The 22898-nt window shown below is 46.7% G+C and overlaps 5 protein-coding genes across 5 annotated transcripts; 2 read left to right on the top strand and 3 right to left on the bottom strand.

The window, feature by feature from the left end:
* Positions 1–3094: 3094 nt before the first annotated feature.
* LOC112884005 (60S ribosomal protein L8) lies at positions 3095–4880 on the bottom strand. The gene is made up of 2 exons (XM_025949286.1): positions 4370–4880; positions 3095–3674 (listed from the first exon to the last, which is right to left on the bottom strand). Exons 1-2 carry the CDS (start codon positions 4807–4809, stop codon positions 3329–3331), a joined length of 786 nt encoding a protein of 261 aa, XP_025805071.1. The 5' UTR covers positions 4810–4880; the 3' UTR covers positions 3095–3328.
* A 678-nt stretch (positions 4881–5558) lies between these two features.
* On the bottom strand, positions 5559–8321 carry LOC112884007 (translocon-associated protein subunit beta-like). Its single transcript, XM_025949289.1, has 6 exons — positions 8048–8321; positions 6625–6723; positions 6435–6543; positions 6233–6304; positions 6099–6104; positions 5559–5979 (listed from the first exon to the last, which is right to left on the bottom strand). The coding sequence occupies exons 1-6, from the start codon at positions 8218–8220 to the stop codon at positions 5863–5865; spliced, it is 576 nt and encodes a 191-aa protein (XP_025805074.1). The 5' UTR covers positions 8221–8321; the 3' UTR covers positions 5559–5862.
* A 278-nt stretch (positions 8322–8599) lies between these two features.
* On the bottom strand, positions 8600–12104 carry LOC112884006 (probable inactive shikimate kinase like 1, chloroplastic). Its single transcript, XM_025949287.1, has 9 exons — positions 11880–12104; positions 11726–11772; positions 11558–11612; positions 9992–10152; positions 9793–9875; positions 9586–9703; positions 9324–9402; positions 9144–9208; positions 8600–9011 (listed from the first exon to the last, which is right to left on the bottom strand). Exons 1-9 carry the CDS (start codon positions 12025–12027, stop codon positions 8943–8945), a joined length of 825 nt encoding a protein of 274 aa, XP_025805072.1. The 5' UTR covers positions 12028–12104; the 3' UTR covers positions 8600–8942.
* A 3878-nt stretch (positions 12105–15982) lies between these two features.
* LOC112883951 (aspartic proteinase nepenthesin-1-like) lies at positions 15983–17290 on the top strand. The gene has a single exon (XM_025949226.1). The coding sequence runs from the start codon at positions 15983–15985 to the stop codon at positions 17288–17290; it is 1308 nt and encodes a 435-aa protein (XP_025805011.1).
* Positions 17291–20384: 3094 nt separating this feature from the next.
* On the top strand, positions 20385–21881 carry LOC112887932 (aspartic proteinase nepenthesin-1-like). The gene has a single exon (XM_025954227.1). It carries the CDS (start codon positions 20392–20394, stop codon positions 21700–21702), a length of 1311 nt encoding a protein of 436 aa, XP_025810012.1. The 5' UTR covers positions 20385–20391; the 3' UTR covers positions 21703–21881.
* Positions 21882–22898: the final 1017 nt, after the last annotated feature.

Genomic DNA, 22898 nt, shown 5'->3' with positions numbered 1-22898 from the left:
AAAAAAAGTGCGTGACAGGCCGACGCTGCACGCGTTTAGGGCGAACCCGACGTTGCCGGGGACGACGCGCCCACATGATCGGAGTGTGAAACCGCCGGCCGCGCGCGACCGGCACTGCTAAAAAGAGATTTTCAAGAGTGGGTAAAAATGTATTTTTGAAGGTGCGTGCGGTATCCGTTTCAAGTTACATCATGATTCGTCTCTAAAAGTTAATTTCTAAAAAATAAAAAAAATATTGCAGCCAACCACACACCACCACAAGCCTCTGTATTATCGAGTTATATTTTTTTGATAAAATATGCACACTTGCATCATTCGGGGTTCAAACCACATACCTCAAGTCTCGTGTGTACCTTTCTCTCCACCGCACTACACAGTCACTTTTGACTCTATAAGATATGCTATTCTTTAATTCTAACTCTGAAATTGATTTGTAGGTGCGGGTGACGCTATCACCCGCCCCAGAAAATCCGTTTCTAGAGGCGGGTGGTGGCGTCACCCACCCTAAAAATAATTTTTAATTTTATTTCAAAATTTTATTTAAATATTTTCATATAGCAAAACAAATAAAAAATTAAAATTTCTACACTATGGTTATTATAAACTATAGATATAAAGAAAAATATGCCAAATATATTTCAGTATATATAAAGGTTAAGATTGTTAGAATCTCAAGATATGACTTCATTTGTACGAGATACTATATAGTCGTAGCCATATGTATGTTTATAATAATTTTTTGATCATTAATGACTTTAAATGAAAAAGTTATCAACTATAAAACTATCTCGTCATTCTCTGTAATTTTGATGTAGAGTTTGATTTCATCCGAAATCATATGAAAAAATTATCAATTTTTTTATATAGATTAATTTTTAAGAGCGAGTCATCCTATCATCCACCCTTAAAAATACATTTTAGGGACAGAAGTGCCACCATTTCCAGGGACAAGTGGTAGCATTACCCACTCCTAAAAATATTAACTTTAGAGATGGGTGTATAAATACTACTTCTTTGGAGGTGGATCGAATGTTACAGCAACCACCTTTTGTTTATAAAAGTGGACTGTAGAAAAGGGTAGAATGTTTCTGCAAATCATTTTTTATAGTGCGGGTCACGACCCGGACCCGCGCGCCGGCACGGGACGGGACGGGGAGGTCGCGTGATCCTACGGCCGACTTGGCCTGGCCTGGGCACCTACACGTCGTCATGGCGGCTGAGGAAATTAGGCAGGTGGGGCATAGGTTGGTTAGGCGTTGGGGCCGTACGTTCCTCGTCTCCGACGACGAGCCGGTGCGCTGGCCAGATGGTCTTGGGCCAGCGGTCGTGGCCCTGTAACATGGGTGCGCCAGGATTACGTTAAACTTCCGGTCCAGTTACGGGATGGGCCTGTATTTTGGGCTCACTTAAACACGAGACCTGACAAGGAAAGAACATAACAACGAGGCCCACCGTACTTCGGACATTGCTTTTCTGGCACCACCAAAATGGCACAAAACGGTAAGAAACATTTCTTTTAACAACTTACATTAACCTGAGACCAACCCAGAACCGGCGGTTACCAATGAGATTACTTACGTCAGCTGCGACTGAATGCGGTTAGATTACAACTCCACCGCGACCCTGGCTAGCACCAAATACTAACTAGCCACCGAGCTACAAATTCACGGAGCCTACTCTTCCCATCCTAAATTATTAGTCATTTTGCTTTTTCTAGATTCATAGTTTTTATATGCATCTAAATATATATATTGTCTAGATGCATAACAAAGCCTATATGATTCTAGAAAAGTTAAAATAATTAATAATTTGGAACAGATGGAGTATATGCCAATAAAATTGTTGACATCAGTGAAGTTCATAGACTTCAGCTAAAGGGAAGAGGGCTCCCATTGGCACAAGATCAAATTCTCTCCTACCCTGGTGCAACCACCCTTCCCTTCCATGATCATCCCGAGCAACAAATCCCCATCCCCCAGAGCATGTATGCGCTTGAAAAGAACCATCTGCATTGATTCTTCGCATAGCCTGGTAGCCCTCCCTTGGACGTTTCCATGTCTGAAAATGGTTTACACGCTTTAAGTTTCAGGTTTACCGAAATATCCAATTAAATTCAGTACAGCATCTCTGAATCTGAGGACAAACAAATCCATGATGCTATCCCCAGCATTCCTTGTTGACCATTGCTTCCTTGCATTCTTGCATTCAAGATACAATCGACGACATCCTTCGAGGATTTGGGGCCTGATAAAAAGAATCTGTTGCTAGTTTACTAACAGCTACCTCAATACTGTCCGTGTCCGCACATATTTGCATCTTCCTCTAGCCTGGATTTCGCTTCGCTTTGGAAAGCTGCTATGCGCCAACCTCCAGGCAAAAACTTTCACTTTATGTGGACAGCACAAATGCCAATTTTTTTTTTCCAAGGGAAGGTTGGACCTATTGTCCGATCAGGCATGGTACACACGAACTGCCGCTCAGAAGTGCCACATGAAGCATGAGCACGAGGACCTCGCAGAAACCCGAGGATTTCAGAAGCAAAACACAGTGTGCAGAGCCGATCGCCGCCGAGAACACGGCCACACACAGCCAATTTCACCGACTCCCCTCCAAAACACGGCTGCCCCATGGAGCTGAGAACCTGTTTCACCGATTCCACCCATCCTTGAGGACAAGTGCTTGAAATGTTAGAACAGAGACTCTGTTTCGAGTTGCCGTACAGTGAAAAACTGAAGATTACTGCACGACCATTATCTGCGCTACAGCCAGCCAGCCACAACTTCACGCAGACAGGGCAGCTTGTTGCTCTGAAAACTGAAGTGGAATGCCAGTGGATGAACTCTTATCCATGTATGCTGAATACACTTTTCCATCGCTAATTACAAAACTCAATTGATATTGTCACGCAGGATCTGATCAGTTCATTTCAGTTCCAACTATGTGGTGTGATAGCTCAGTTCATTGAATGAGTTTAATATTGGATCAACTGCAACACTAGCACAATGGCAGGATTAAACTGAAATGGCTGCCAATACAGAACACGCACATCAATTCTAAACTCGGGAGAAACCAAAATAGAACAGAACCGTAAGCAAGAATGCGAACAGGTACTGTAGAGTACCATGGCCTAGCAAATCCATAACATTTAGCACAAAATATCCGAGCAAAATCTTCTTTAGGCATAACGCAAAATCCAGACAGCAACCATAAAAACTGACACAATGGTTCACCAGAGTACCAGGCAATAACACATCCATACTGGAACACATGTCCTTTAACCATCTAGCGGCAGCAGATATAGATAAACGATGATAAGATGATAACAACTCTAAGTGGCCTTGTCGGCCTTGGCGGCGGTGGCAGCAGCCTGGCCCCTGAGACGTCCAGTCCTCCGGGCGGCGATGAGACCGACCTTCTGGCCAGGGGGGGCGTCACGGCGGACAGTGGAGGCATGACCAATGTGCTGGTGGTTACCTCCTCCATGGGGATGCTCCACAGGGTTCATGGCCACACCACGCACCTTAGGCCAGCAGTTCCTCTTCACACGGTACTTGTGGTAAGCGTTACCAGCCTTCAGCATGGGCTTCTCAGTCCTACCCCCACCAGCAACCTGACCGATCATGGCACGGCAGCTGCTGGGGACAATCTTCTTGGCACCAGAGGGGAGCTTGATCCTGCAAGAACATAACAGGATGAGTCGCAACATCCAGCAACACTAAACGATTATGTTTGCATATGAACAGGAACATCACAGGTACAAGGACATAACACTGACAAATGAAATGCAGTTGAGTGGGCACATGCATTTCACTCGGTGACATCTACAAGCTGTTTAGATATACAAACATTGTGACTGAAATTAACATCTGCAAGTTACTTGACCATTACATGATGATGGATAGCTACTGAATAATCACAAACTTGACACTATAAGACATACCACCATTGCATAGACCACACTGTTTATAGGCTCATCATCATAACAGAATCAACGTGAAAAGTTAATCATAAACAGAATTCTCAATATACTAAGCTAATGTTAGAAAACACTAACTGTTGTGCAACTGCTAAAACCAGCTTGAAATAGATGTATTCTTGGAACTATTTCATATTCAATCATACGCATCAATAAATTAAAGATGATGTCTACAGTAGCGATCCACATCTAGTGATTTCGATTGCCATCAACCAAGTGCATACAAACTTAAATGTTATAACTACAGGCCACGGGAACAGAACAGCATCAATACCAAGATAAGTGCTCATGACGACACACCAGATCAGATCTAGAGAAATAAAATTGCTAGCAGAGGCACAACAGATCTCATGATACGGAGGAAAATGGAGAGAAGCTGATCGGATTTTGTACCTGGAGGTTCCGTTGTCTGGGTTGTGGCTGATGACGATGGCGTAGTCGCCGGAGGCCCTGGCGAAGACTCCACGGTCGCCGACGTGGTGCTCGACGTTGCAGACGACGGCTCCCTCGGGGATCCCGCGGAGCGGAAGCACGTTGCCGATGGAGAGCGTGGCGCGGCGGCCACAGTAGACGAACTGGCCCGTGTACATGCCCTCGGCGGCGACGAAGAGCTCCTTCTGGTGCTTGTACCTGAACGGGTGGCGGAAGGTGACCTTGGCGAGCGGCGCGCCGCGGCCAGGGTCGTGGATGACGTCGGTAACGACGCCCTTGAGGTACCCGTTGCGCTCGCCGAAGTCGAGGGAGCGGAACCGGGCGGGGCCCTTGCGGTGGTGGGTGTGGGACTTGAAGACGGACCCCGCACCCTTACGCTGAGCACGGATGACGCGACCCATCTTCTCCGGCGGCGGCGGCGCGGCGGCGGGAGGGGGATGCGGGAATGGGCGCTGTGCGGCTAGGGTTGGAGGAGGGAGAAGAGGGAGCCTTATATAGTATAATAGCGGGGGGTTTGGGGAGGGATTTACCCTAGTGTGGACGGTTGGATGGGGGTTTGAGCCTTCGGGGCGGATTTGGACCGTCGGATCGGGCTGGGATGGTGGTGGGATCATTCTGTCAGAGAGACAAAGAGGCTCGGGGAGTGAGGAGTGGGCTGGTCCTGATGGGCCGCCCGCAGTGGAGTGAGGTGTGGTGGCTAGGCCGACTGTATTGTGCTCTGTATGTGCGCCCAGAAATGAGCAGAGCTTAAATGGTGGCCCAGTGGAGCTGTCTCGTCTCTATTCTTTTTTTATTTTCCTAAAAAACTTTTTTTTCCTTTTCTATTCTTACAAAAATTACTTATTCCTCCCAAACATCTTGTCTTATTACTCTTTTTTAATTATCTTTTGGCGGATCCACTCCTTACCAAATGGCATTGATGGCTCAGCAGAGGTCGTAGAATTGGGCAGGTGAGGTTGCTCTGACTTGCAGTAGATGTTGAAATCGAGGCATCCATCGGGCAGAGCTTTATGACCACCGGCACTCGATATGCTAATCTCCAGGTTACCAACTAACCATGAAGCAATGCTGCCGCAGTACAATGTATAAAAATGTAAGGTCCGGATTACGTGCAGTTGCAACTGCGCATGAACTTCGCCAGCCAAGCTTCTGCCCAAGAACTGCTTTGCTCTCAAATTCACACACGGGCCTCATATCAAATGTTCTTTCAAGCAAAATTAACTTTCCTAATTACAGGTCCTCTGTGTCAAGTCACTGACAATGAAACTGGAAGTAAAAACCAAGTAACCAACCAAAATTACAGGTCCACTTTGCTAACCGATGTGCATATTTCGTTACAACTCATGGTGGGGGTGAGTAAATCTAAACTTCAAAGCTTTCGTTCAGCTCAAACGATCAAGAGTTCCTCCACGCAAAACAGCCAGCTACACTGGCAACAACGATCTACGAGTAGATCAACGTCTCTTCTTGCTTGCTTTTGAGCTGCTCTTCGACGGGCTCGCCACCAGGTAGATAAACAGACCAACGAACGAGACAACAGACACCAGTGACCCATATTTCGCCACAAGCCTCTGCAGATGGACAACAATTTGTTACCATCCAGCTCAAACGAATGCTAGAAATACTTTAGAGCAGCTTATTTAGATGGACAAGGAAAATTGACTGAAACTGAAGGAAAGAGAGAAATTACCTTAGCCTGAACAAAGGAGGAGAGAAAATCCGGATTTTCCACGCACAGCGGTAAGCACCAGAAACAGCATCCAAATATCAGTATCAGAAAGAAAGATAAACTAGGATGTTTAATGCAATGGCATGATTACTTACCCATTCAAACTTCTTCTCTGGAGGTCTCTCAGCAAGAATATCCAGTGGGAAGATGGGGGTTGAGTAGGCCTCCTTCAACATGTAGAAAACACTGATTTAGCAAAATAGCATCGCTCGAGCAATTGCAATGTATAAGATAAAGAGGATAATACAAGATGCATAGCATAAGAAATGTGGGAACGGTAGAGGTAAAAGACAAAACCTGAAGAGCGGTCTTGGTGGGAACACGGTATGTAATAACAGCTGGTGAACCCTGGAACCTGCCCTGTGTTTTGGTCTCCAGGACAAATGTGTGTGAAGCAGTGGCACCACTGCAAGAGTAAAAGTAATGAATTTTTTTCCGTACTACCGACACACCTATAGCAAAGAGATGCATTACAAAATGTACTCACGGGTCAAGTCTTTCCAATGTCTTCGATTTCTCTCCAGTGACAAGCTCAAATGCTTCTGTTGGCCAAGAGTCATCATTAATGGTCACATCATAGGCAGTCCTACAATAAGTTTTACAGTAAGTTCATGCAGGTGCTGTGAAAAATATGAATTAACTTGCCATCATATGAATCAGAAAAAGAAATCTAAATCAAAGAAATGTTCATATCAGATTTGCAAGCACAGCATTAAATTTCACAGAAATGGATTTTTGGAAATCAAAGGGTGTGATGCACTTGTAGAATTATCCAAACCTTACTCTGATAGTGATAGAGCCAAGGTGTAGTAATAACATGTGAATGCCCAAATTCAAACTTAAGCACATCAAAAGTATTACTGGAACTGTGGTATAAGAGAAAGCAGTAGCACATAGACAATTAGACATGCGGTAAAAAATTCCAGGTCATTTTATCAGGTGATATAATGTCTAACATAATCAACCAGTCATAACGTGCTTGACTTGTAGATCTAGCCAGATAAGCTATAAATATGTGACTGATATATCAAAACAGGCGTATCTTTGTGGTAAGCAAAGGAACACAATTTGTGCATGCTTCAACTGCAAAGGCACCAATTGCCTTAATCCCGAAACTAACTCAACTCACAGTTCTGCTGATAAATAGAAAGTGCATTTCCTTTTCGCAGCGCGGATCAATTCCTCTAGGGAAACATACAGTTTCTTCTACATGAAAGAAATTACTAAGCTATGTTCATGCAAAACAAACTATGATAACATTAACCATCTGCTTGACTGACCCGTAGAGGAATAGCAAGTGACAAAATAGATGATGTAACGTACCAGATGGACACTATAAGCATTTTCCATTAGTGAGGCACCTACCAGCACAATCCTTCATGCAGTGAGTGAAACGTTGACCTTACCAGCTCTTTAGCTAGATAATTATACATCCACAACATATGCAGGGGAATCATTGATTAGGCCGCAATTGCGAATAACAAGCTCGTGATCTAGCACTCAATTAAGAACATCAGCAACATAACAGACGAGAAGCTGGTTTGCTTCCTTTTCCAGCAAGGGTTTGGGATAATTGGGGGATCCATGATCAGTAGAGCAATCAGTGGTCGGAATTTTATCAGATTTTGTAGTCCTTGCACAATTAAGCAAATCTACCATTTAGATTTAGCAGACCTGCACTAAAAAAAGGTAAACTAAATCCCCCGCTGAGGTTTAAGAAGGAAACCTCGCATGACTCTCTCACCCCCTCACCCCACGACGCAGATCCAAGCATATGAAGGTGCGTTCAAACCTCCCAGAAAAGGAAGGCACACCCGAGTCAGATCAGATCCCGGGAGCAAGCGAAACTACTACTACAAGCAACAAACCAGATCGGTGGTGCGGGGTGAGAGGGAGCGGCTGGTACTCACGCGGATCCCTGGTTGTAGAGTTCGAGGGAGACGGCGACGCGCTCGACGCCGGGCTTGGGGCGGGAGAGCGACACCTTCTTGTGCGCGACGACGAAGGGCGCGTCGGCCGCGGAGGCGGTGGCGGCGGCGAGGCCGAGGAGGAGAAAGGCGACGAGCGCGAGGGACCGCGCCATGGCTGAGCTCGCCTCGCTGGCTAGGGTTCGAGGGCTCTCAGCTGAGGCGCAGCGGCGGAGGGAATGGATCTCGTCTCGCCTGCTCGCTCGCTTCGTCGACTGGTAATAGCCCCGCCGCCCCGGGGCGTGACGCGGCCTGTGAGGCTGCACGTGGGGCCCGCCACGCAGGACCTCGCCTCGTCAGCGCGTGTGCAGCGTGCTACTGCGTGATCGGCTTTGCCTTTCAGTTTCAGCAGCCGAAAAGGCGACGAGAGTTTTTATGTCTCATTATCTCTGAAAAAAAATATGATATGACAAAATAACATGGATATTTCCTCATGAAATCGCTCAAGGGAAAAATCTCAACTTCCTGCAAAAGCCTCTGCTTAACAGGGCAACATGTTCATCGTAAAGGCATTCTCAAATTTTCCCGTAACAAAATTCTCCAGATTTCGGCCTTTCGACCATGTACAGGCAGATCTGTCATTTCCATTGACAGTAAATACATTCTGAAAGTTGCTGCACCATGGCAGATTTACACAGTGCGCTATCAAATGACATGCGATTTTACAATACGAAATAAGCATATTCGAGCACAACAGTGTGATTCTGCTCCTCGGATTTGAAAATGCTTGTGCTTGATTCTTGGGTTAACTGTAATCAGCTCCATGGAAGAGCCAAATGCCTGCTCTGGCAACTGGAGATAATATGTAAATGCCGGAGCGGAATGTCACGCCTATAGTCTAGAAGGGCTTCCCTGCAGCTTCCATCATTGCTTTTGTTCGGATCAGTCTCTCGATTTGCCTCACAATCTGGTAAGAAAATGTAGACAATGTTAACTTCAGTTGTATTCGGGTTAAGTTATTAAGTGTTGTGCCAAATTGCCCAAAATAAAGACACATGCAACTCTGCCTGTGCCATGGATACTAGCATTGCTGACTTACTTCAAGAACCATGTCCTCAAGGGTCACAGAGTCAACACTGCTGTAGCCCATCTGAGAAGCCACATCTGAAAGGTGTTAAGGCATGTCAGTAAAAGTTCACCTAATTGTAAAGATTGATCTATCATTAATTTTTACTCAAAAATCAAAAGGTAGGAAGGCTGTTCGAGGATCTATCTTTACTTTGTACTGAAACAGTAATATCAGAAATTCCATAGCGTTCTTTCAGTTCATCATACTGCTGACGGAGCTTGCTCATCACCTACACGTGTACATAGATAATAAAGCCAAGTTAGAGATAAACATGCTAATAACTAACCAGAGGATGTGGAAGCATCTTTCACACAGGAAAAGAACACTAATTACTAGGATAATATTTGACTTTCAGTCAGTTATTATGTCCACAGAGAGCATGACACAACTGGCTATCGGTAACAGAGGTAACCTGTGAAAAAGAGTCTGGATCTGTAGTAGCTTGTGTTCCCGTGCTCTTCAGCATATCGTTCACTGCCATCTCGAGAGGAACATCAATCCAAATGGAGACACCATGCCTCAGTAAGCCCCTGGACGTTCATTAAATACAAACACCAGCATCGATTGACTGAACATGCACAAGAAAAAGAACAGACTATGGAGACACATGTGTACATACAGATTAGTTGAGTTCATGACGGCGCCATCCCCACAGCAAAGGACAAGGCTACCCATGGACGTCAGCTGCTTTAACCCTTCGGTCTAGTACCAAGATAGAAGAATGACAAATTGGTGCAATGCAATTTAGGAGCAGCAATATTTGGAGCAACAAAACTAGTCAATAATTATGGAAAGAAAAGAAGAAAGAAGGAAAGCACCTCGACTTCAAGATAGCCCTTCTCATCAGATTCCTTAAAGGCTCTAAGGGCGTCCTTGCCACCAAGAACATCCTCGAGCAGTTCCTCGCTGCAGAGGTAGCGGTATATTATAGAATTGGCAAGGAGCTTGCCAATGTTGCGCTTGGCTGTGCAGTCCGTGCCTATGCATGAAAAATAATCCAGTCAGTGTCCGCGTCTTGTTGGCCTGGCCAGGCCTGTTTGGTTTTTGCCCCAAATGAACCAATCCAAAATTTGACATCAGTGATGTTTATGGTTCTAGTAAACTCAGAAGGGGAAAAAAATATGGATCTGAATAAACACTATGTGATAAGGGTGACAAGGAATCGTCAGAGCTGGGGCAGCTGTCATGCTAGGTGAGCCAGACAAGTCAGATTCTAGCATGAGCACGAAGATTGCAGCAGCTTCAGAACAGCAAGCTAGATATGGTACTTCTCGGAAAGAAACTGCACTGGCAGTTTACAGCTTGGCCTAGAGGAAAAAATAGAAGGCTGCAGCCGCTCTTCAGAGCAGGAACCAAAAGAAAGGCCTTCAGAGCATGTCATCTCGACAACAAATTGTTGCAGTTTGCTAAACTTTGGTTTGGTCCCATATCCAAGGCATAACTCTATAGTATCAAGGAAGAAGATAGCCTGGTGTTCATCTCCTCATGGAAACTCTTCCGCAAATCAGCTTATAAGGCACAATTATTTGGCTCGTCTACCAAAAAAAAAGAAAGAAAAAGGAAAAAAAACAGATTGGATGCTGATTGGAACTGGAAGCTATAGGTTGAAAGTGAAAGCAAGTTTTGTCCATGGCTCCTATGGCAATACAAAGTTCTCACAAGCTATTGAGTTGCCAATCCGATTACAAAGCTCCGTAGGATTAGGAACAAGGATGAAATAGCCCTTGACCACACAGTAATCTGCATTTTTCTCTCAAGTTTGCCAGAAAATTGAAGGCTGGGTGGGACTAGAATTGCTTAGCCAGGCAGCAACAGCAAAGTTCCTATTCCATGGTGATGATCAAGTACTGCAGCTTTTGTTTGCTGATGAAACTTCAGAGATTCAAGAACTCGAGAATATCCTCAGATAGTTGTTTTCTCTTGTCCTGTTTAGATGCATACTGACCTGGCAGTCTGGCACTTTGTATCTACTATCTAGGCAACATGTAAATACTTACTCCCCATTATACAATGACAAGGCTATTCCCCAAAATATTTTGCCATGACAAAAACCTGGTATATGCCAAAATTTAGCAACAAAAACAAACATAATAATGTATTAACGTTGATTGGCTCGCAACCAAGCCAGGTTTCATGAGAGACAAAATTTCCAAGAGCAAATTTGCTCACATTTGTTTTAGGAGAGAGGAAACATTCCCACGGGCAGTTTGGTCGCATGTGGATTGGTAAACTGCAAATTTAGGTTTCATTGTGTTACCAAATTTTCGTACAAAAAGAATACGGTCTCATTGTGATTGCTGTCTCCAACATTTGGCTTGGTTGCCGTTGGTGGAAAACCATAAAGGCATTTTTAATCCCAACAAGAGGGAGGTGAAGAAGCATACCAACGATATAGATTGGCGTCTTCCTGAAATCACCGACGGCCTCGGCAGTTTTTCTCTGCATCAGGTTGCAGCCAAGAAACCATGTAAATGGATGAATATTTCAACTAGTAACAGAGAGAGAAATACATGGCAGAGAGGGGGGCAGGGAGACAGAGGGAAGCTGCGTACGAGTAGATCAACGGATGGGTTGAGTTCCTCCAGAGGCAATTCCGAACCTGCAACAAATCCCAGGAAAATGGGGGTGAGAGGATATTATCTGTTCATTGAGAAATCGGGACACCGATAAATAAAAACAAAGAAAGAAACGGAGGGATAGCGATACTCGGGAAGGCGCGGAGACGATGGCGACGGATGCAGCGCCCGGCGGAGAGCAACGCCGGCGGCGAGGAGGACGAGAAACGCCTCGGGGAGACGGAGGAGGGCGAAGAAAAGAAGCCTGTCGCCGCCGCCGTAGCTGCTCGCATCGCCATGGCGCCTCTCCCGTCCGTGACGCTCGCTCCCTCGCACTCCTCTTTTCCTCCTCCCCCCGTTATCCGCTAGGCGCAGAGCCGCCGGGAGGCCAGGCGAACAGAGAACGAACCTACGCCATGGACGTGAGCGTGGACGGTGCAGATTGATCCGCCACGTGGGCCCCACGTTCCAACCGAGCACGTGCGATCCTCAACCCGGTGCTCTGAAACTTTTTTTGACCCTCTTTTTTCTGATAGTTTTAAGTCACGAGACAAGTGGAGATGCATTCATCCTAAACTGCAAGCAAAGTTTATGTGTCCATTTGGTTACTGCAGGACCAAGAGTTTTCGATTCAATCCGTGACATTACCACGAGCTTGCATATGCATAACAACATAAGTATGACTACTCCATGCATCAGAATTTTGATAGTTAATCTTAAATTAAAGGAGAGCATACAAAGGGTGTATGAGTACAAGCAAATAGAAAGTATGTGTACCATGTACACCATATGATTATATAGAGGGGGGAATCAACTAAGGGACTAACCCTCCATAAAATTTCTCTGCAAGCGGCATCCGTGGTCATCCAAAATAGCTTTTAGGGAGGATGGGGGTTAAAAAAATAAGAAATAAAAATATTGCTTTGTTTTGTCTTTATTTTTATTTTGTACTGTACGTGTAGCACTAGTTACTTTATCTCATGGCTTTGCCTAAATGAATTAGGGGAATTATATTTGGAGAACAAAAACACCGTCTTTTGATCAATTTTCCCTTGCTTGTTTGTTCCAGGCTACCAACTAGGTTTGCCATTGTTTATAGGAAACAATATTTTTGGGATGATTCATACTACCAAGCATTTCACGATTTCTCATAGGTATTCAGATGCATTTTAAAATTAATTGCTTTTAGCCAATGTTGTTGAGATCACATTATTGTTGAACTAATAATTCCATCTATTCATTTTAATAGATACAATCAAGTATCCTCATAAATTAATATGAAAATCCTTAAGTTGAAACATAAAGAATGCTATATAGTAGAAGGTTACCTGGTAATTAACTTAACAAAATAATTCTAATTTGTTAGGTCATGATTTTTTTATGACCAACAGATATAGGAAAAAATAATTAGGTGGGGTGCTAATCCTCCTCCTGTTAACCTGATGGCCCCATTGGGTCAGATGGGAGGGGGCATGAGCCCCCCCGCCTCCATAGTGGATTGGCGCTAGTTTTCTTTTCATTTTTATATCCTTGTCCATCAGGTACGCAATCCGCGGGTAAAATTGCCATCCCTACGCGTGGATTAGAAAAATCATTTGAGAAGGGTTCTTCAGTGAAAAGAAGTTGGCCATCCATCCTACTGGATTTTGAAATGAGAATCCCAATCCCGTTGTTCCTTTCACGGAGAACCTGAACTACGAAGATGTATTAGAGAAAATTATGTCAAAACTCATTGAATGACACATGTTGTTAAGAAGAAATATCTTGAAGACGTCCTCATCCATCACGTTGTCTCCAATGTATATGAAGAAAAAAATCTTCTAGGCAAACCATAGGACGGCATGATCATTGTTCCAAACTATTGGTGGACGAAACTCCAAGACCTTACGGAATAGAAAAATGAATTGGTATAGAAGCTATAGAAATGCTTAATATTTTGAAGAGTTAATTCACAAAACTATCGTGACATTCTTCTATGGTGGCCCATTGGGTGAGAGGGAAGGGGGCATGAGCCCCCTGCCTCCATAGTGGATTGGCTCTTGATTCTCTTTAGGCAGTCGATTTGAACACACATACAAAATACACTCATCACATAGCTCAAGGTCTGCTACATGTGAGGTGCAAATGCATAAAGCTCGATATTGGATTGAGAACTAACCCCGAACCCAAACCCAAACCAAAACTAAAACCCAAGACCCGCTCGATCTAATATTTTTATTAGGCTAGGATGCTAAGTTATATTTTGTTACGTTTATAAGACTGGACCAAGATTCCCAAACTTCCAACCAGATTGATAGTTGCTAGGCAAGAATTAGCCTATGCACGTACATCATCTAACAGATGTTACAACTCCCCTATGATGAATATATACTACAAACATCACAGGCCCATCTTAAGGATAACTAGTTTAAGTGCTTGCATTTGATTTTTATTATTAAGAAAATCTAATGTGTAACGATTCATTATGGAACAGGAGCTCACTGGAGAAAGCTTGATGAAGCGGCCTTGATCGTGACAAAGAGCGATCATGGTGCATGAGTAAACTGGAGATGGTATGAGCAAACTCGTGATGGGTAAAGACCAACAATGCAGCTACATTTCATAGCCAGAGACGGTTCCATTTATTATCCTAAGGGCCCTTTCGACGAAGCCTTTTCGATTTTCCTTTAGGTTGTTCAGGCATCAAGCATAGTATTACGTAGTGATCCTGAGCTATTTTACGGAGGTGGATCATCAAGCTACTCATAGCTATAAAAAGCTTTGTTTCGAAGCGAGCTAGGCAGCTTAAAAGCTTTAGAAGCACATATAGACGTCCTTTGAATGAACTTATATTTGTGATGAGAGGAATGTAGTTGATCATCTTAACCGTGTCAACAATTGCCAATTGCCACAAAGATATAGCATTAGTCAACTAATACGTGAAAAAGTTAACTTACATAAATATCAATAATGACATAGTGGCATCTGCTCTAGAGGATATCTAATTTTTTCAGATTTAACAAACAATAATCTAGGTAAACTCAATTCTGTTCAACTTGATTCATTCGTGAAGAGGTGAATAAGTCTACGCTATATCAACTTCGATGATCAAGTAAGGAAAATCTTCAGCAATTTATAGAATCTTGCACTTATGGTATCCAAAAATTATTGTAGCAAGGTTGAAATTGAGCTTTTGGATAAAACTTAGAGTGTACACCAGATTTTTTTTACCACTGCTCGACCCGGTAGAGCTTGGCAATTGACAATTATCCCCTCGCCTTGGCTTAGCGCCTCACTCTCTCCGTCCTGAAATGTAAGATATTTTGGTTTATTCTAAGTTAAACTATTCTAAATTTGATCAAGTTTATAGAAAAAGAGTAATAACATTTTGAATGTCAGATGAGAATAACTAGATCCATTATGAGATATATTTTTATAATTTACTTATTTGATATGTTAGATGTTAATAATTTTTTCTATAAATTTGGTCAAACTTAAACTACTTTGACTTAGGACAGAGCAAAATGTATTACACTTTAGGATAGAGAGAGTACAAGTTAGGCAGTCCCAACCTATAGTATTTATAGGTGATGTTTATGCTGTAATATCGTGAAGGCACCACCTTTATAAACTACACTATACAACCCATAGTATCTTGATCTGGATCTCTATTAAACTCACTCTCTTTTCTCCACTTATCATATTTATTCTACATTTATCATAAAGACATCATTCTCTTCCAATGCACAATTTCTAGTGGCTACACATAGATTTTCGTGTTAAAACGGGATCTTGCATTCTAATTTTTTCTCTCCATTCTCTCTCATTTATTATATATATAAGCTAAAAATTTTAATGCAACTGTATAATTAATGATATAAAAACTATTCTACATAGTTGGTTGGGAATGCTCTTGCCTAAGCAAGGACTCGGACCTGATCATAATTCAAAGCCCTGAACTTATCGTCATTTTCTCTTGGTTGAACGAGGAAGGAACACGTAATCCCACAAGACCACTATCCCAATTCCTACAGGGGTAGCATGGTCTTTCTCGAAAATCTTGAGGCCTAGTTTCTAGTCAAAGGAAGTAGGTAAAATCACAATAAACTCACGGTCACTTATCGTGATGGCAAAAAGAACATGGGAGTAGAATTGGCCGTGAGTTTAACGAAATTGCGCATATTTGCAGCGGCATATATATAAAAATCTGCATTTTCCCCACCGATATCCTCTGCATATGTTATGAACTGGCTGCATTTTTCACTTGAGGTAAGAATGGCGAAGCCTTTGCTCTGTCTCGCGTTCTTCTGCGCCTCCCTGTGGTGGTTCGCCACCTCCGCGGCCGGCCTCCGCCTCGAGCTCACCCACCTCAACGCCAAGGACAGCTGCACCGCGGAGGAGCGCCTGCGCCGCGCCATCGAGCGCACCCACCGCCGCCTGGCGTCCACGGGCGGGGTGGCCGCGCCCGTCCGCTGGTCGGAGATGCAGTACGTCGCCGAGTACCGCATCGGTGACCCGCCGCAGCGCGCCGAGGCCATCGTCGACACCGGCAGCAACCTCATCTGGACGCAGTGCGCCACCTGCCGCCCCGGCTGCTTCGGCCAGAACCTCTCCTTCTACGACCCGTCCCGGTCGCGCACCGCCCAGCCCGTGGCGTGCAACGGCACCGCGTGCGCCCTCGGCTCCGAGACCCAGTGCACGCGCGACAGGTCGGCGTGCGCCGTCCTCACCGCCTACGGCGCCGGCGCCATCGCCGGGGTCCTCGGCACCGAGGTCTTCACGTTCGGGTCGCGGAACGTGAGCCTCGCGTTCGGGTGCGTCACCGCGTCGAGGCTCACGCCGGGCTCCCTGGACGGCGCGTCCGGCATTATCGGGCTCGGCCGCGGCGCGCTCTCGCTGGTCTCCCAGCTCGGCGACACCAAGTTCTCCTACTGCCTCACGCCCTACTTGCGCGACGCCGTCAACCCGAGCCACCTGTTCGTCGGCGCGTCCGCCGGTCTGGATGGCGACGCGCCGGTGACATCCGTGCTGTTCGCCGAGAACCCCACGGACTACCCCTTCAGCACGTTCTACTACCTGCCCCTGGTCGGGATGACCGTGGGCAGCGCCAAGCTCGCCATCGCCGCGGCGGCGTTCGGCCTCCGGCAGGTCGCGACGGGGGTATGGGCCGGAGGCGTGCTGATCGACTCCGGCTCCCCGTTCACGAGCCTCGTCGACGCAGCCTACCAGGCGCTGAGGGCGGAGCTGGTGCGCCAGCTGGGTGCCAGCCTCGTGCAGCCGCAGATCGAAGGGCTGGACCTGTGCGTCGCGCGGGGAGACGCCGGCACGGTGGTGCCGCCGCTGGTGCTGCACTTCGGAGGGGGCGGCGGCGACGTGGTGGTGCCGCCGGAGAACTACTGGGGGCCCGTGGACACGGCTACGGACTGCATGGTGCTGTTCAACTCCGCGGCGCGGCCGGGCGCGACGCTGCCGATGAACGAGACGACCATCATCGGCAACTACATGCAGCAGGACATGCACCTGCTCTACGACCTCGGCAATGGCGTGCTCTCCTTCCAGCCGGCGGACTGCAGTGCCATGTAATTCGTGCATTGTGCACGAACGTACATGTTTATGTGTGCCAATGCATGTCATGTGTGTGATGCTAGCTATACGTGTGCATGAACTGTAATACCCTTTTCATTATTGAATATTGTGATGAAATTTCTCAACACCAAACACCTCATATTTTACAACCTTTTGAAGTTATAACACACCAAATTTACAGATTCCACAATCAGTACAGAGAACAAACAGTTCAAATTATTTTACTACATTGAGAATATATAAATATTGGAGGAACGAAATATGAATAATACTTTCTGACATCTGTCACATTCACAACACAACATATAACAACACTGATTTTCTATGAATTGCAAATTTCAGTTGTATGCTATAATGCGAAAAAGGGCAAGCAAGAAATTTGTGCATAAGTTACCTCTAAGTATATAAAAAAGTTGCTAAATTAATTGGAAGTTCATGTTTGTGAAAGTAATATACATGCAAGTTACATGAGAATGAAGGATGTTAAAACAACATAAAATGACTATAACTGAGAAAATATTAGTAATGTGAACATGAAGACATACAAAATTAGATAAAAGAATCTAAATTTGATAGATGAATTTGAAATAACTCAAAAATTAAGACCCATGATGGGTGCTCACATTTACAACTAATTATTTTTCTAGTGGTAGAGATGGAGTGTTCGTCACAACATACGGTGACATTGTTAATCTCAAGTTGTGCTGGCTTACTCTCATGCAAATATTAATACTTCACAATATAGATGGTCGGATGGGCAACACGGCCCAACACGCCACGAGCCTAATTGGGCACGAGGCACAGTTGGCTAACCGTACCGTGTCGTGCTGGCACGATGGTATGGTTGGCCCGTGCATGTCGTACCGGCCCTGGCCTTATGCCGTCTGCGGCGTAGGGCGGCTACAGCCGCCGCCGCGGCAGGCGCGCGGGGAGGAGGCTGCCGGCGATGCCGAGGCACGCGGGGAGCGGTGCGGGAGGCCATTAGGCGTGCATGCGAGAGAGAAGAAAGATAGAGGAGGGTGGCGCGTGCCGGCTGCCTTCCTCCATCGGCAGGGCGGCAGGGGAAGGGAAGGGGCGGCGGGGAGATTGGGAGAGGGCTAGAGGGGGGAGCAGGGGAGAGAGAAGGGATAGAGAGAGAGGAGGAGAGGGGAGGAGTTAGGCTGTTAAACGGGCTGGATCGTGCCGGTCTAAATTCATGCCGTGTTCGGACCGACACTGCATGCCCTAAACACGGCTCAATGCATCGGGTCGGGCTGGCACGACACTATTTCTATTGGGCCGTGTCGGGTTAGGGTGGTATTTTTTTTTGCTGGGCCTAGTGCTGCTGATTGGGCCAGGCCCATTTGACCACCTATACTTCACAGGGTACGGTATGCATGCGTTTGTTCTTAGAGGTGCATCAAACACACGCTACGAATGACATTGGGTGTGGCGGCTGGGCCAAGATCACGTATTAGCAAATAAGATGGTGATCATGCATGGATTGACTAAATTCGTAGTCTCAGTCCTGACATGGATTGACCAACATGCTTGCCATGGTGGTACGGTCTGTTTCAAGGCCCTCCCACCCACCCACCCACCCAGGCCATTGCTTCCAGCTCCTCAGCGTTGTTTCCATTTCGTACATATTTTCACAGCGTGCGTTGAATCATCCCCAGATGGCCTCTGACAGCCAGACCAATGCCTCCATCGCCAGTTCTACTGTCAAGAGCTCCATCCGCATTGATCCTTATCCATCGATCCATCTGCTGGTTTTTGCTACCTAGACGCCTTCCTTTTCTTAGCTTGCTTGCACTTTCCCTGAAACCAAAGAGTTCATCCTGCTGGTTTCTTACCTTTAGAATCGAAAGCATCCTGCTGTTGCCGCACGGCACACAGTTCCATCCAGTATTTTTTTGAAAATGTCACCACGCGTTCGATAGTTTGTGCCACAGAATGAGAGTTGGTATTGCACCACTCATACAAGAATTGCGACTCGTGCAAGCAACCCTCAAGATTTATGACTTGTTCATAATTGTATCCACCTCCCCAGTTGCTATTGTAACTTGCCAGGCCATACCCATCCAACCACGGAACATTATATTTTGTTGGGATATAAGTAGATCGTTCTGAAGAAGCTCTAGGAGATCAAGATTGTTTTTGCCATCAATTTGGCACAGACTTGTCCTACGTATTAGTATAGATGACCAAGTCAACATAACACAGCTAATAAAATGCTACCTACTCGTTGATACCAATGCCCAATGCACCACAATATTGTATATAGCAGCTGTCATGTACATGACATCTGCTCTAAAAGAATACACCATCTATCAGAATTTGTCCGATTATTTGAACAATTTAGCAAAGTATATAGAAGATCAGTTATACAGTCTCGTCAACTTGATTCTTTCACTTACAGAAAAAGGGCTATTGATCTACCCTAAAAGTAAAGTAACAGTACCAGATCTAGTTCATACCGGTATTTTTGAGATGGATCGAAGGCTATAGAGCACTTTAGTACTGGGTGGTAACACCCGGTACTAAAAGATCCATATTAGGAAAGTATCTTCCTCCCAATCACAAGTGTTGTAGGTGAGATGGTAAGGGAGGTACGCACGAGACAGGAGGCCCCGAGTTTGAATCCCGTCTGCCGCATGTGCGCGTATTTTGTGTGAAAAAATCACGTGATTTATGACTTGCGACGTGTTTTACTCGATGATGCTCAATCTTGTAGTACTGGTTGAAAAACCAGGACTAAAACCGGTTTCCAACCGATACCATAAAACTTTTTTCTAGTAGTGTTTCCCAGATGATGCACGACTGAATCTGCCTGATATGATCGTCAACCCGTTGATCATGTACCTAGAACTTCATCAATCCTTATAAAATATATGTTGCTTATCCTATCCAATTCTTTGTTGAAATTTTTAATGCTTTAATTTGTTAATCTCAAATACATCCACTTGCAAATTGTAATGACGTCAATATATCGTTGGGCACTCGATCACTTCATTTCCCATCCAATAATGCCATCTGTTATATATACACTCACCCTCTCCTTCTCCATGCACACACACCCACTGATACACGCTAAGGAGTTCTCCCACAAGACAAAAATGGCGAGACCCTTGCTCTGGCTGGCGCTCTTGTGCGCCTCCCTGACATTCACCGCTTGCGCCGGCATCCGCCTCGAGCTCGTCCACGTCGACGCCAGGGAGAACCGCACCGTGGCGGAGCGCGTGCGCCGCGCCACCGAGCGCACCCACCGCCGGCTGGCGTCCATGGGCGAGGTGACCGCGCCCGTCCGCTGGGTGGAGACGCAGTACATCGCCGAGTATCTCATCGGCGACCCGCCGCAGCGGGCCGAGGCCATCATCGACACAGGCAGCAACCTCATCTGGACGCAGTGCGCCGCCTGCCGCCCCGCCGGCGGCTGCTTCAGCCAGAACCTCTCCTTCTACGACCCGTCCCGGTCGCGCACCGTCCAGCCCGTGGCGTGCAACGGCACCGCGTGCGCCCTCGGCTCCGAGACCCAGTGCACGCGCGACAGGTCGGCGTGCGCCGTCCTCACCGCCTACGGCGCCGGCGCCATCGCCGGGGTCCTCAGCACCGAGGTCTTCACGTTCGGGTCGCAGAACGCGAGCCTCGCGTTCGGGTGCGTCATCGCGTCGAGGCTCACACCGGGCTCCCTCGACGGCGCGTCCGGCATCATCGGGCTCGGCCGCGGCGCGCTCTCGCTGGTCTCCCAGCTCGGCGACACCAAGTTCTCCTACTGCCTCACGCCCTACTTCAGCGACGCCGTCAACACGAGCCGCCTGTTCGTCGGCGCGTCCGCCGGCCTCGGCGGCAACACACCGGTGACGTCCGTGCCGTTCGTCAAGAACCCGAGCGATGACCTGTTCGGCACGTTCTACTTCCTGCCCCTGGCCGGGATCACGGTCGGGAAAGCCAAGCTCGACGTCCCCGCCGCGGCGTTCGACCTCCGGCAGGTCGCGCCGGGGAAGTGGGCGGGCACGCTCATCGACTCCGGCTCCCCGTTCACGAGCCTCGTCGACGTGGCGTACCAGGCGCTGAGGGCGGAGCTGGCGCGGCAGCTCGGCACCAGCCTCGTGCCGCCGCCGGCAAGAGGGTTGGACCTGTGCGTGGCGGGGGGGGACGCCGGCAAGCTGGTGCCGCCGCTGGTGCTCCACTTTGGAAGCGGCGGCGGCGCCGCTTCGGACGTGGTGGTGCCGCCGGAGAACTACTGGGCGCCCGTGGACGACACCACGGCGTGCATGGTGGTGTTCAGCTCGGCGAGGCCGAACGCGACGCTGCCGGTCAACGAGACGACCATCATCGGCAACTACATGCAGCAGAACATGCACCTGCTCTACGACCTCGGCAATGGCGTCCTCTCCTTCCAGCCGGCGGACTGCAGCGCCATGTGATGACGTGCATGTCGCGCCGTCGTACGTCCAGCTGTACACCTGTCGTCTGCCTGTCTGTGTGCACACCATATGGAGGCATTCTGTGGCGCTTGATATATATGCTACCTAATTTGTATTTGTCAATTCGTTGTATACGAATTCAACAAAGAAATATGTTTTTTCCTGCAAAAATAAATAAAATCGATGCTTGCTATATACTTCATCTGTTTTCTTGCAAAACTATATATATATATAAATATAATTATTAGGAGTAATGGTCAAAGACGAAAGATTTGAGTTAGAAAAAAATCTAGAATGCTGACTATTATGAAACAGAGGGAGTACTATGCAACTGCGAAACCTATACGAGTTTCATTATTCTAATTCTTATTAGATATTTTACGCAATTTATCCTTTTCATTTATGCAGACTTTACTATATGCCCAAAGTATCTCCATAGAGAGCCATACCAAAACAGCGCCTATTTTATTTGGGTGCCATGCTAAGGATCATGCATGGTCGAAAGGATTATTTCAAAAAAAAGAACTAGTTAATTATGTGCTATTCAAAGGGAAAAAAAGGGTTAAACAATAAGAAGACTCGTAGATAGACTATCTATATTTTCGGTGTGGAAGTTGAGACTATATACAACGATGGTGAGTACACCTCGTTGACCTCGCATTCCATGCCAAAATCATGTCGTTGGTCTTTTGGGCCCAGTGACGTCGAGTGGGCCGTGAAGAAAAATAAAATATGGTCCTCTCAAGGCCTTGCTCATTCCATGCCAAAATCATGCCATGGTCCTCTCTGGGCCTTGCTCAGCCCGGCCCGGATCCGCTTGCTCGGTGCCAGGCTCGTCGCCGCCTCGCCGGGCGCCGGCGCTCGTCGGAGCCTCCGTGGGGACGGGGAGCGCCGGCTCCTCCGTGCGGTTGGCCGCCCCGTCGATCTCGTGCCGCACCGCCGTCGGTGAGCCCTGATTTTCTCCGACTCAGAGATGGCTCACCCCACCCCCACCCCCACCCCCCCCCCCTCCCTCTAATTACTATGGCCTCATAGAGGTTGCTCGTTTAAGATGCTTTTGCTAATGGTTAGGTCTGTCTTCATTTAAAAGGAATTAAAATCTAGGGCTATAATATATCATCATCAGATCAGCTGTTTGTTGTATGTACTAATCAGTAATGACCAATGAACGACTGTAACTTTCTGCAGCGCAGTAG

Source organism: Panicum hallii, chromosome 3 (assembly GCF_002211085.1).
Source record: "Panicum hallii strain FIL2 chromosome 3, PHallii_v3.1, whole genome shotgun sequence".
NCBI lineage: Eukaryota > Viridiplantae > Streptophyta > Magnoliopsida > Poales > Poaceae > Panicum > Panicum hallii.
The sequence above is the reverse complement of the archived record's forward strand: the minus strand, read 5'-3'. Positions and strand labels throughout refer to the sequence as shown.